The sequence below is a fragment of the Lissotriton vulgaris genome, chromosome 7, assembly GCF_964263255.1.
Source record: "Lissotriton vulgaris chromosome 7, aLisVul1.2, whole genome shotgun sequence".
Taxonomy (NCBI): domain Eukaryota; kingdom Metazoa; phylum Chordata; class Amphibia; order Caudata; family Salamandridae; genus Lissotriton; species Lissotriton vulgaris.
Window position 1 is genome coordinate 1,159,352,809 of NC_141695.1, and position 14,724 is coordinate 1,159,367,532.

At 46.1% G+C, this 14,724-nt stretch overlaps 1 protein-coding gene across 1 annotated transcript in view; it reads right to left on the reverse strand.

Annotated features, from left to right (window-relative positions):
- Positions 1 to 14,724, reverse strand: part of FBXO38 (F-box protein 38) — a 312,552-nt gene that overhangs the window by 175,448 nt on the left and 122,380 nt on the right. Inside the window, exon 13 of the mRNA XM_086931615.1 lies at positions 3,492 to 3,602. Within this exon, the coding sequence (XP_086787741.1) occupies positions 3,492 to 3,602 (111 nt within the window). The remainder of the gene's footprint in view (positions 1 to 3,491; positions 3,603 to 14,724) is intronic.

The following is a 14,724-nucleotide window of genomic DNA, read 5'->3' on the forward strand; positions in this document are numbered from 1 at the left end:
TTGTCCCCTTTTTGCCCCTCATGCCTTTATTTATTTTTGGTGTCCACTAGATTTTTCAAGGTGTTGGTCTAGGGGATAGGTGCTCTTTCACCCTCATAGTTTTTCACCTCAGGCCTAGAGGCCTTCCCTAACAGGAATTTCCTTGGAGACACAAAATGGTGGCTACCAACTGTCACAACTGACACACCTGAGACCTGTCCCATAGGATAACATAGGGCATTCCAGAACCTTCTGGTCCCTTCTGGACCTCTGAGGGTCAGCCTATAAAAGGCGGAATGCTGGGAAAACATTTTGTCTTGCTAGTGAGGAACAGCTAGAGTGAAGGCTGAGGATTGGAAGGGGTAGGGTCCTGAAGGGTGACTGCTCTACAAGGGTTGCCCTCTGTCTGGGTTCACCACCCCCCATTCCTGTTGTCCTAGCCGAGTTAGTTTCGTCCTGCTGACCCTGGACAGGGAGGTGCCCCAAGTAGGATGAAGGGGTTAATCCCAGGGGACTGTGGAGCTGCAAAGATCCCTGCTGTGAGAACGGAACTGAGTGCCCCCCCCTATCACCAGCTCCTGTCCAGTACGGAGGGATAGTGGGTCCCTGACAAGGATAGAGAACTGGGAGCTTATACGTGAGAGGATCCATCTCTATTTCCCATCTCCTTGGGTGTTGAAGTAGGCTACTGCCCTTGTGACCCTGAGGTCACTTACCGGTGACCGGTCTTGCAGCTGGTGAATCACCTTTTCCACTCGTGAGACAGAGGAAGGAGAGGGGTGTCGGATTTCTAGTAGCAGCGCCGATTCAGCCGTGAACAGGACCCCTGGGGCATCAGCCACGTTGTTGTGGCGGCGCCACTGACTTGAGGAAAAGGGGGCTGGCTGTGCAGAAGTCGGGCGCCATTGCGCATGCTCCAAGCGGATTCAGTCCTCCCTGACAGGAGGGGCCTAGGAGCGAGCAGGCCCGTGGGAGAGCCACTGCCAGCGTCAGGCGGCCGGGGCAGACTCCGGACTTGATCCGCTAGTCTCACGCACATGCGTGGTAGTACCGCTGCGGGGGATACGTCGCAGACCGGCTGACAGGAGATCCCCGAGGAAGCGGGCGGGAAGCGAGCACTGGCGCTTCTCCGCTTGTGGGTCCCTTTTCTCTGCTTAAGCTTCAACGAGGAGGAGCGGTCTTGAGCAGGGGAGGAGGGGTGAAGGACCGCATTGAGTGCCTGGGAAGATTGGTTCCTTCCACCCCTGCCAGACAGAAACACAGGCCCACGGGGGCCCAACACAAACAAAGTAAGGAGGTTGTGAGGGGGAAGTTGGAGGCCATAGAGTCTCCTTCAAAGGAACAAAGACTTCCGGTTGGCCAAACAAGGATTGGGCTAGTACTGGGGAATGCCCATCAAGCTTCTTGTAAGAAACTACTGAGACTTAATTTTCAATGCAGGATGTTCCCCTTCTGTGATTAGACTACTATATACCAATCCCTCCCCCTTACTTTTGACAGTTCTAGTGAGGAGCTTACATAGGGCGACTAAAGTGAGTAAGGCTCGCCAATTCTTCTGGAATCAAAGGTGGAGTGGGGGTAAATGTAACAACACTTCCGAAAGGTCAAGTCTAGTAAAGTTTGGAGGAGCCTAAACACTGCTCATGGGAAACTAAAGTAATGTGCTGTTATGTGGAGAAACTGGTTAATGACATAATCTGGCAAGGTTGAAAATCTTAATAATTTCATGAGTAAATGTAATGTACTGAACTGTGATTTCTGAAGACAAGAGCAAAGAATATTTTTATAAACAAGCTCGTATTTTTCCAAATATTGGTGTAGCGTCATTTTTGAGTGATATTGCGTTGGATTACTGCTGGGTGGTTTGCAACCTTTACACATGTGCCTCTGTTGATATTGTCTTACCCTAGGCCAGGCTACCCTAGGTGACCTGACATCATTAGGTTCCAACACAAGGACATATACAATGGGTGCACTTTTGAGACTTTCTTTAATAATTGGGCCCCTAATTTGGTCTGGTGTTAACCATGACCTTTTGCGTTTATTAAAATTCTGTCTCTCTCTCTGTATCAGCTGGCTTCACTATGAATGACAACATTCTGTTTCACAAGGAACGTATCAGCACACAAAGTAGTTTTGTTCAGTGCCAGTAACTACTGTGGCAGTGTGTGCTTTTTGAGACCAAAAAAAATGATGTTTGCTTTTGCCAACGTTTGTTATAATGGAGAGAGCCCGGTAGCTCCCAGACCAATACGGTTTTACATAAACCATGCCAAAACAAGTTATACATTAACAAAACTAAAAACCTGACCACCAATTACGGACCTACTGACTTTGTCAAGGCATGTTTATTATTATGCTTCCCATAATCTTATTCAAACTGGTTACACTCATATTCCATTATGAATATTCTTGGGAAATACTACCATGCATCAACACACTTTACTAAAATGATACTGCAAAGAAATGGTACCTGAAATTTTTAAGTAGTTTAGTGAAATGTGTTTTTATCTAATGTCATATTTTTTTATGAACACATTTTGAAAGCAAAGAATCATTAATCTTGTTTTCAAGCTTCTCCAAATATTTGCATCTACTCAGAGAGAATTCTGGGAGCATTATACAGAGCCTCATATTGCTAAACTTTGAAAAATGTGTGTACACATTTTTATACTGGAACCACTGTCAGTAGTGTGGTCAGAGATTACAACATTTGGTTAGTGCGCTAGGCCTAATAATATAGGCTTTCAATTAATGAATCATGAATACGAGTTTGAACATCATTAACTTATGGACACAAATATTACCTTAACTGTAGACAGTGCCCCTCCCTGATTCATAATATGGTACTTCAAATTGGCAGCCAAAGGGTTTATGCTGCAGGGGGTTGGGCCTACTTGTCCCAAGGACAAAATACACATGAAAACTTGTTGCCCTTGACCCCAAACGATAAGTCTTGGGCTTCGGGCTATAGGAATTCCACATACCTGAGTTTATGTTCTAAAAATAAGGTGCAAGAAGATCACTTGTAGCAACCTCTGGGGTTGAAATATGGAGAAAAAAAATTATATGTACGCACATGTATATCTTTTTATGTAGTTATGTTGCTATGTACTTATTACTTTACTCCTATTGTCATAAAAAGAGAAAGAAACCTTCAACTCTCTCCAATTCACTACTCATCCTATGACTCTTTCAATAGAACCTCAACTTCCACTCAGACTCGTCCCAAACCTCTTTTTACTTCTATATCACCCAAATTAATACTTTTTAGACTCCTCCCTCCTCTATCATACTCAATCCAACTAAAATGTCCAGCACTCAAATGAACAACTTCCATTTCCCTATACTAATCCACTACTAATCCATTTGGGTTACGAATTAGTGTGCTAATCGTCAAAAAAAAAAACACAATGCCTCATCAGGGGAAGTAAGTGCAACATAAATACAGTTATAACAAAATAAATTGCAGCACATAATATAGGTCTGCACAACAACTCTAACTGTATTACCTGCTTGCTCCTCATCCAAATCCATTGGCTCCTCTGGTGGATGCTGGCCTGTGGTCTCTGACACACTATCCCCAGCTGCTTCCTCTGCAGCCTCTTCCATTTCATTCAAAGCTGCAGAGAAAAATTATAAAATATCTTGACTGTTTCCATAGCAGATGCCAAATAACATTCATCGCGTCCTCTCCAAAGGCAATAGGCCCAAGATTAAACCTCTCCTGTGACTCCTTCGCTGTAGAGCGATTGAACACTTAAAAAAACATGGTCGTTTTCCCAAACAGGTGCTTGAAGGAGTCCTTTACATTTCTTATTTGACACATTACTACTTGAATTATTGTGTGATCTTGTCTTTAATTAGATTCTGTACAGCATCTGACAAGTTATGCAAAGTAGAGGGAAAACCTGCTGCCTTCCCAACATTTTTTCAAGTATTCATTTAATTTCTGCCAGACACTGGTGAGCAAAAAAAAAAGAGGGAGCATGAGTTGGTCATCGACGGATTTTCGACAGAGGCCAAGCACATTGAAAGTAAAGGAAATATATAACAGAGGTCTGCTGCCTTCCACCCCACCAAGTCTTCCCACAGCAGTGCAGCAGAGTTGTACATAATGCAGAGTGCTTGGATGAGTGGCTGAATTTGATTGGTGGTGTGTAACTGCAGCATAGGTGAGAACAATGATCCTTTGTTAAAAGCACCAGCAGTTTTGTCAGGGCCCATAGTGAAGTTATTGTCACAATGTTAACAACACTTGAGCACATCTCAGTCCCTAGGTTTTCACCATTGCCTCGGAGTCAGTCTTACAAAGGAGAAGCGATGGGGAACTGGAAGGAACACAAGGTATCCAGAATCCACTTCTGCCATAACAAATCCATGTCATACTTTGCCTACTCATAGCTTTATGACCAGCAGCAACTTAATTGTCGCCTACCCTGTGCCTTACCGATTGCTCTATTGGATCACACGTTTCTCTTGGACACCTTCATCGTTGTCCAACCCTCTGCCAGCCTTTGGAGTGAACCAAAGTGGAAGGAGTGGTGGGAGAGTAGAGTGTGAGATGGAGAGGGGGAAGAGAGAAATAGAGGTGGAATGGGAGAGTTGAAGGCGGAGAGGAGGAAGAAGAACAGCAGAACAGGGAGAGAAATGCAGCGACGGGAAGAGCAAGACAGCGATGGAGGGGAAAAGAGAAAAGGACAGAGACAGGCAGAGGGTGTGGGAGAGGGAAATGGAAAAGGTATTGTCGTCAAAGAAGAGGAGTGAGACTGTGCGAGGGAACAGGGTTGTAATCCCAGCAGCACACTGGCATGCTCTTGCATAATGTTGGTCTATTTTGGCTATCCTTGGCATAACGTAGATCTCTACGGTGTCAACATTGTAAATAAAGAAGATTCAGGAAAAGTGAAGGCATCCTCGGAACATTGTTCCAAGGACAATCAACTCACATACTGAAAACATCCTGTGAGTATTGAATCCATGTGCGACCATCCCTAGTATAATTAAGCCCACTACTTAGCATTACGGTCAACACATCTTTAAGATGAAGGCTTTACAACACTATCCCCAGAATAATGGTAGCATGTTTTTTATCCTTGGCTTTTTGAGAACCTCCTTTACATTATGAGTGCCAGCATGGCATACCGGTGGCCAATTCTGATATGATGCTTATAGTTCTGGAACAACTGTGGCCCATGTCATGCCCATTACAGTAAGTTCTGAAATAATGCTGCCATTGTATACCAGATGTGTTCTAGCATGCCATAGGTGTTTAAGATATGCTATTCCTGATATGTTAACTGCATTTAGTCGGTGTGCGATGGGTGTGTATTTTATGCATAAACCGTGCTGTAATAGATAATTTTCTAGTTGATCTTGCCTCCCTTTCTCCTCTTTTTTAATACTTTCATTTTCCTTGTATTGCTTATAAGTAATAAAGGACATGGTACTGCCAGCTAGTCTGAATAAATATACAGTTATAACATATTTTTCGCTGAATTGAGCCCAAGGGGTACTTTGCTTTTCTGTTGTAGTGACTTACCCCAGCTCTTTAAGTAAATGAGTAACCTCAATCTGTGCTGAAATATCTTTACAAGAGTAGTAACGTAAGACTGCTCAGTTAAGGTACATTTAGGACTCTAGAAAGGATAATTAACCTGCAGGCACATAGATGTATATCCAGCATCCAGGAGCATTTGAGGGAGCACATAGTCCGTCTAGGTGTCATCAGCATCATCATCCTTGAAAAGTCAACCAGATACAGAGAACCTCTGAGGTAATAAAATCTAGAAAAGGACCCATGGCAGATAAGCTCGTTCTTAGAGATACTCAGGGGTCACACAAGCCGGTGTTTGAGAGAAATAATTGTTTTGGAAGGTCTCTATCTGTGCTTTGGAAATGAAAGAAAGAGGCAAGCTTACATCATGTATGAGAATGTCTTGGAGAGTCTGGTAGAGGACCGAAGAGTAGACAAACTGCTCCATGGATCTTCTTGTTTTTTTCCCTTATAGCAGGAGGAACATTGTGATCTTTGTTGTTTATGGTGCTTTTTTACACTATTTCTCTGGCGAACAACCTCCAGAGAGGTCCACAGTTTTAAAGGGGTCCTCAAATTTTTCTTAATATGATAATGATCACTTTGGCTTCCTGCTAACTAATCGCCTTGGGGTTTATCTGGGCAAACTTGTCCCCCTCATTCAACTAGGATTAGCTAGCAACTGAAAAAGTCAGTGGCAATATGTTCGATACAGAGGAAAGGTTGATGTAATGCCAAGGAGTAAAAACAAAATACTAGCAACATCTCTGTGTAGGGAAGTGCCCCTCATTAGGTCTCGCCTGAGCCAGCGCATGCACTTCTCTGGCGAGACATTTAGCAGTGGAGTTTTAAAAGTGCTACCACAAGCTTGCCTCAAGCTTGCGGTTACGCGCGGTTAAATGTGCAGAGCCGCCATCTGGTTTTCTCTGCACGCACCACTCACATGCTTGTTTTCTTTCCCTTACGTGCCCGCGTCACCTTTCACGGCCAATGCTTGCTCTAAGTGGCTTTCTCTGAACGCACCACTCGCGTGCTTGTTTTCTTTCACTTTCGCAGCCGCATCACTTTCGCAGCTGCGTCACTTTCGAAGCCGCGCAGCCAATGCTTGTTTGATACAGTTGCTATTCTTCAGCACTTATTGCCGAACTGCTTCTTGCTAGTGTTTCAAATACATCCATAAATAAAGGTTCTCAATTTTTCCGCAAATATCCGTAAAACAAAAATTACAACACTCAGAACAGTTGACAATAAAATATATATAGTTTTCCAGCAAGCGCCTATTGATATTAGAAACTGCTTCCAAGCACACTGGAGGCAACTCTACCGAGCAGACCATGCATCCGTGAGACCTAAACAGAACAAATGAAGGAATTTTATGGCGGGCTTTGTGGAAAACAGAACAATCTACCAGCTGGTGGGTGGTTGTTGGAAAAAGTGCCCATTTGCTAATTGAAGGAGTTCGCAGCCAAGGGGAGGGCAGAGAAAGTTATGTAAGTGAGAGTAGTGGCGGCTTTGTACTCCCTCGCCTCTTGAGGGAGCTGAATGAAGGCTTCAGCACTTAACCTTTTGTGACCCTGGAGCAGCAGGACAATAGTAGCCCAACGGGAATACAGACAGGCCCTGCAATCAATCGCCAACTTTGTTTCCTTTCACCCCTGGCTGCTGCGCATCGGCGCCGGGTCACTTAGTGTCAAGAGGGCTGACGTAGGAGAGTGGAAGGCACAAGTTTATGCGCACACAGCAACTGAACACAAACTTATAAACACACAGAAGTCAACAGCAGACTACTTTGTAATACCACACGCGACGCGCCCTACAATCACAGCTCTGGCACGCAAGGCCACGTGCAATGACGTCACTAAAATGCCACCAGTAGCGTAAGTGACATCATGCATCCTCTGGCCACCGTGATATCACAGGTTTGAGCGCCTCACTCCACAAAGGCACTTTTGAGAGGTTGTTGGAAGTGCAAGGAGTGAAAAGTGTCAAAAAGAAAATGAGTTCTCTCAGCTCTATTTACTTTCAGGCACTCTGAGCTTGCAGGAAGGACAGGCAAAGCAGAGGGTATGACAGTGATAGAAAAAGAAACATCTGGATACCCCTCAATGGCATCTATGACTAGCCACCCTAACAACCATCACCCGTGATGCTACAGTAAGTATTTTGGGACCAACTGGTCTAGTACAAGACATAGAAAAAAAGACTAAACATTTGCACATGCCGAGACAAAGTTTCACAATGACAACACATGAGACATAGGACTACACAGGCATAATTTACAAATATATTAAAAAGTCTACATATAATAAAACAAAACCGAGATTCAAAAGTTAGGCATCTCGTTCAATTTAAAAAAAACATGAGACAAGCTCAAATTCAGTCCTACTTTCTTTGCATTCTGGGACTTATAATATATTATATGATATTATATATGGTTAAACAGGACTACAAGTGCCAGAAAGGAAAGTGAAGAAAAAAAAACAGGAATGGATAGGCTTCAATTTGTGTTTCTGCAAAGGGGCGGAGTTGGCGAGATATCAGTTCTCCCTAGACTCCTTGACCTGAGATGCCATCTGCTCCACTTCAACCCCAGCCCACCCAAACATCTGTCTGAGCGGCTCAGAGGAGACCAAACTCTTTCAATTACAACCTTGCAGTTCTGTGGTAAGCCCCAGGAAGAGGCTGGTGATACCATGGGTGCTGATTCAACCCTCTTTAAAACATTTTGCAGATGCCCAGCACAGAAGATGACTCTTTCAAGCATAGACTTCCGTCCCTTGTGAGAAGATGGCCGGTGAAAATGCAAGCACTAAACTGCCATGCACGGGCTCCCTGGCCCTCTTCATAGGTTCCCCAGAACAATCAATGACAAGCATTGGCATAGCCAATGGTCTCGCTTTTGGGACCTTATAAGTGTTCAGTTATGCAGCACAATATCCTAGGTGCAACATCATCAACTGTTGCATGGCTAAACACTTATAAGGTCCCAAAAGCGAGACCTATTGGCTATGCCAATGCTGGTCGTTGACATGGCTACCCAACTTTTTGCCTGAAAGTGTACTGGATTCCTGCCAAGAGCGGCTCTTGCAGCCAAGAGGGGTGGAGTAGGGGGACTTTACAGATGACAAAGGGGGAAATTAATTATTTGATTTTCCCTCTTCGTCTGTCGAGTCGCACCCCCAACCCCGACCTACAGCTCTTACCGGCACGGGTCGCTCGTGGTTCCTGCTAATCAGGTTCCCAGTTCCAGAGCTCTTTCTCAAAGCTGTGCATTTGTTTCCCCAAATAGCAAAACCTTAAGCACCCTCTGTAAGTCCCTAGTAAATGGTACCCTGGTACCTAGTGACTGAGGTACTAAAGAGGGTCCCTAAGGGTTGCAGCACGAATTGTGCCACCCTAAGGTATCCCTCAGCAAGCACATGCATGTCTGCCATTGTAGCCTGCATGTCTGGTAGTCTGCATGTCTTTGTGCAGACAAAATTTAAAACACCATATGTCACATGTCAATATGTTCCACGTCAACTACCACTGCATATAATATTTGTAAGTCACCCCTACATCATGCCTGACAGCCCTTAGGCAGGATGCATAATGTCATATGGGAGGACATATATGCATGAACAGATATGACCCTGTGCTGGTCAGCCCTATAGCTACAAGTGCAAGTGACGAGGGAAGTCATCTTCAACCATGTACTGGACACTGGTGTAGCAGAGTTTCCCCAACTACATGATGGCTTCACTGAAAATAGGCATGTTTGGCGCCAAACATCTTGTTTTGATAAACTCACACTGATTTCGGTGTTGGATTTATAAAAGAAATGCCCTCAGTGGGTACCTTAGAGGTGAGCCCCTGAAAACATACCAGACTCTGGTGTGCTTGCGGACTGGATTCTGCCAGCCTGCCACCCAAGACAACTTTCTGACCTCCAAGGGGTGAGAGCCTTTTGCTCTCAGAGGTCAAAAACAAAAGCCTTTCTGGGAAGAGGGTGCAACAACCCCTTCAACACGATGCCCTGCTGATTAGCCTCTTTGGGCTGGTGAGCTTCAAAGGAGCAGCTACCGAGAGAATGCAAATCTGGCTTCACTAACAGAAGAGGAAGCCACTCGCTTCTCCCCCTGCCCAGAGCCCACTTGGCACTTGGAAAGGCAATACAAATTAGCTAGACAGATAGGCATGCCACAGCCAGACTAGTGCCAACCCTAAGGTAAGCTAACTGCGTGGAGGACACAATTTTTCAACAGGTGGCCATCTTTGTGATGCATACCTAGGAATTCTGGGACTGGGTTATGTCCACTTCCCACAGGAAGTAGTCATATATGAGGGTTAGTGACCCCCACGTTCAGTAGCCCATTGACTGCTACCCTACACTACACGAACGCCCCTGAATTCAGTATTTAGGGGAGTCCCTGGCTCCAGAGAAGCAGATGCTGATGACTGTAAGAGAGGGATTGCAAAAAACACAGTTGATGGACAGAATGCAGAACAATGTCTTACATTCACCCCAGTACAAAGATCTGGGCCTAAATCCATCGTTTTTTTGCACTCCACACCACCCTAGGTCAGACAATGGCTATATGCAAATCAGCCTTGACCCTGTGCCTCATGGGAACAGTCCAGCCCGAACTACCAAACCATGTCTTTCCTAGACCGGAATCAAGCATCCAAGGACCGGTTTCTGGCTACCAGCCTTCTTCAGCCTGGATAGCTTGACTCCAGTGATGTGGAGAGCCTGGGACTCACGCCTGAGCATACCCAGCCCACTCTAGGTGGGAATTGCAAAAAACACAGTTGATGGACAGAATGCAGAACAATGTCTTACATTCACCCCAGTACAAAGATCTGGGTCTAAATCCATCGTTTTTTTGCACTCCACACCACCCTAGGTCAGACAATGGCTATATGCAAATCAGCCTTGACCCTGTGCCTCATGGGAACAGTCCAGCCCGAACTACCAAGCCATGTCTTTCCGAGATCGGAATCAAGCATCTAAGGACCGGTTTCTGGCTATCAGCCTTCTTCAGCCTGGATAGCTTGACTCCAGCGATCTGGAGAGCCTGGGACTCACGTCTGAGCATACCCAGCCCACTCGGGGTGAAAATTGCAAAAAACACAGTTGCTGGACAGAATGCAGAACAATGTCTTACATTCACCCCAGTACAAAGATCTGGGCCTAAATCCATCGTTTTTTTGCACTCCACACCACCCTAGGTCAGACAATGGCTATATGCAAATCAGCCTTGACCCTGTGCCTCATGGGAACAGTCCAGCCCGAACTACCAAGCCATGTCTTTCCTAGACCGGAATCAAGTGTGGCAGGGTATGCTCAGACGTGAGTCCCTTGCTCACTTTGCCACTGGATTCAAGCAAGCCGGGCTGAAGACGGCTGGAATGCCAGAAACCGGTCCTCGGAAGCTTGTTTCCAGTCCAGGGAAGACATGGCTTGGCAGTCCGGGCTGGACTGTTCCCATGAGGCACAGGGTCAGACTGATTTGCATTTAGCCATGTCTGAACTGGAGTGGCAGAGTGGGCTAAAGAACGGTGATGGATTAAACCCAGATCTTTTGACTGGGTGTGAGTGTGATTGATTTAGATGCTTCGTCCATCACCACCCCCTTTTGTAAGAGAGGGATGGCACAGAAGAGCCACGAAATCAAAGACGACTGCTGAGAGCACCTGACTTGGACCAGGCCCCACCAGCCTGTCTGCAGCCCTCGGCAAAAACTGCGCCAAAGTTAACTTGTCCTGCAGCTGTTACTCCAAAAATTTGGGAGTACTGCCTGCCTTCGAAAATGACTCTGATCTCCCGTTAACAGCTGACCTGTTTAGCAGAACCGCCAAAATCGGACACCTGAAGCAGCCACTGCACCAGTCGCCTCCAGCCTGAGTTGAAGTAGGCCAACGGTGCCAACAAGGTTACTCAGCCCTCCAGAGGTTGAGTCCATCATGGTTTCACCCCTCCCTCCTGGACCCCTTGACGTCGCTTGCAGCCTCTGCACGCAGGCCCCCTCTACTATGACTGGCCGGTAAGGAAAAACCCAGCACCTAAAGACAACTCTAGACCCCTTGCCCCTGGGCCTTGGAGAAGTGGACCAAATGTGCACACGAGCATCGCAAAGCCTGAGGCCACTTGCTGGTTCAACTGGCTTCCTAGCCAGAACCTGCAACCTCTCAATACAGAGACCAATCCCCATTGAAATGCATTGGGTTCCCGATACTGATTTGCACCCTGCATCCAGCCGCTGTAGTACGGTTGGTGGTACACTGTTGGACCCCCCACTGGACCTTGCCCACCATTCACCTTGATTCCTGGAGATTGGTCATGTAAGTCAATGTACTGTACCTGTCAGCAGAACGTGTTCTTCCTTCCATAGGATAACATTGCAAAACTCAGGAATTGCACAGTGCCCATTTTTTGAGGTGAAAAGAATGTATGTAAAAACGTACATCTCTGATGCTGTAGGAAGCTGGCTCTATATTTACTACACCAAAATGAGGTATAGTGTGCACAGAGTCCGCTGGAACCCCAAAGGTAGTCAGAGGTAAAAGTAGATAGCACCTTACTCTCCATTTGTGGTAGTGGAGGAGAGCACTAAAGCTTTATCAGAGGGTAGTGATAAGCATTTGTTGAACTCACTCAATCAGCAAATGATGTTACACACTCAAAAAATGAACTCAGACCAATTTTGTTAGTATAAAAAATTTAAGTTATTTTATTTCTAGAACCAAGCCAAGCTTGGCACAGGTAAGTGAAATACATGCTTTGCAAAATATTATGCAATGTTTACAATTGAATGCAAGTTCAAATGCAGTTATTTGAGACACAGGTAAGTCAGGGTTTTGAAATTACTGTACAGATTTTCAAGTTACTTTTTCTACTCAGTGTGAAATACCTAGATATCACACTGGGTCATATCCTAGAGAAAAGGTAAGTTAAATTAATGTTGTACAGTTGTAGCTTTTCATACAATGTAACCCCACATTTGGAACAATTTTCACGGAAAAACAGTCAATGTATTTTAATGGAGAGAAATGAAGTTATTGGTTAAAAGGTAAGTACTTGATCTTTGCGGTTGAGTTTCTGGGGTTAGAACAAGGGTTCCCCCAGGGTCAAGGATGCACTCTCAAAGCACCCTCAGCTGCACTAGGGCGGACAGGTGCAGAGTGCTGAGGGCCAATGCTATCCAAAAGGGGTTTATGTGCCAACTGGTAGGCCAGATTTTATACAGGACACTATCCATCTTGAAATGGATCTCTTGGAGGCTGGGAAACCTGTTCTCATGGCACCATAATTCAGAAACCATTGATCCGATTTCCTTAAGCCCTTGGTACCCTCCAAATAGAATTTAAGCACTCTTTTGGAGGTCCAAGGAGTGTAGAGACCTCTCTGCAGGAGTCGCAGGATTTGGAAAAAAGGACGCTAGGGAGATTGACTGATTAATATGGAAATCAGATATAACCTTTGGTAAAAAAGCAGGGTGAGCCCTTAACACTACCCTGTTGTGGTGAAACCCAGTATATGGTTCTTTTGCACACAGCGCTTGGATTTCACTTACTCTGAGCGCTGTTCTTATCGCTACCAGAAATGTGGTCTTCCACGTCAGGTGCTGCAATGTGGCATTATGAATGGGCTCAAAAGGAGGACCCATTAATCTAGACAGCACCAGATTCAATTCCCAGGGAGGAGAAGGTGTTCCAACTGGTGGATACACTTTCTTCAACCCCTGTAGGAAATCCTTAACCACCTGCATTTGGAAAAAAGAAGGTTAGTTGGGTGATTTTCTGTATGCCGGAATGGCTGACAAAAGAACCCTGATTTAGGCATATTTCAAACCCGCTTTAGCTACATACAGACAGTAAGGAGGAATGACTTCTTCCTGCCCCTTTGTAGGGTCAAAAAGATTTTCAACACACCATATGTAGAATGTCTTCCACTTAAAAGCGTATGACGCTCTTGTGGAAGGCCTCTTAGCCTCTTTCAGAATTTGCATGCAGTCCTGCGGCAGATTCAAGTGTCCGTATTGTAGGACCTCAGGAGCCATGCTGCCAAGTTCAGGGAGAGAATGCTGGGATGGAGAATCCTCCCGTCTATCTTGGTCAGCAGGCCCGCTCTGTACGGTAGTCTCCTGTGGGAGAATACTGATAATTGTAGAAGGTCCGGATACTACCATTGTTGTGGTTAGTCTAGAGCGATCAGAATCATCTTCATGTTGAATCTGATAAGCTTGGACACCACCTTCTGGATCAGAGACAGAGGAGGAAAGGCGTAAGCAAATGTCTCTGACCAATCCATCAAAAGTGCATTCTCCCTTGTTCCTGGACGGTGGAATCTGGATGCGAAGGCGTGGCATTTTTAGTTTTTGTCATCTGCAAACAAATCTATTGATGGACGACCCCACTGTTGGATAATATCTGCCACCACCTCGTTGTCGGACTGGACTGTTCCCATGAGGCACAGGGTCAGAGCTGATTTGCATATAGCCAGTGTCTAGCCCAGGGTGGTGTGGAGTGCAAAAAAACGATGGATTTAGGCCCAGATCCTTGTACTGGGGTGAATGTATGACTGTGAAGGGCCGACCCTTCCCGCTAGGGGGAGGCGGACCATTGGGGACTCGCATACCTGCAGAACTACTCCTCTCTCTGTTTCTCCTCAGGCGCCATCGTTAACGCCGGTACATGGCGTGGCGTGACCTGGCGTGACCCCGGAAGTACGGAGGGTACGGAAGGACCGGAAGTGACCACCCCTGACCCCGGAAGTCGTTCCACGGGATTCCGGCCGGATGGTAGAAAAACCGAAGACTCAGAGGACTCGGAGTTCCCAGCAGCGAGCTCGTGGCAGGAGTTGGCAGAACGCGACGAACCAGCAGCGGAAAGCGGAGAAGAAAGGAAGAGCCGAAAAGAAGAAGAAGAAGACGACGTTTGGTGTGAGGACTGGTGGCGTCCTCAGGAGGTGGCTGGAGAGCGGCCGTAACTCGGAGGAGAGTTACGGCGGGGCACGTGAGTACCTCATTGCCTTTCTCCGTGTTCCCCCTTCGTATTAGTGTATATAGCATCCCTTGCAGTTCTGTACATAGCGTGCATAGTCAACCCCCCCCTCACTGTACAAACGTGCACAGAGACTGTATAGCACTACGCACTGTTCTTCCCTCCCGACCACCCTCACTACCCACCTCCCGTTTTTCCCCTCTCTACCTACCCTACCACCCAGC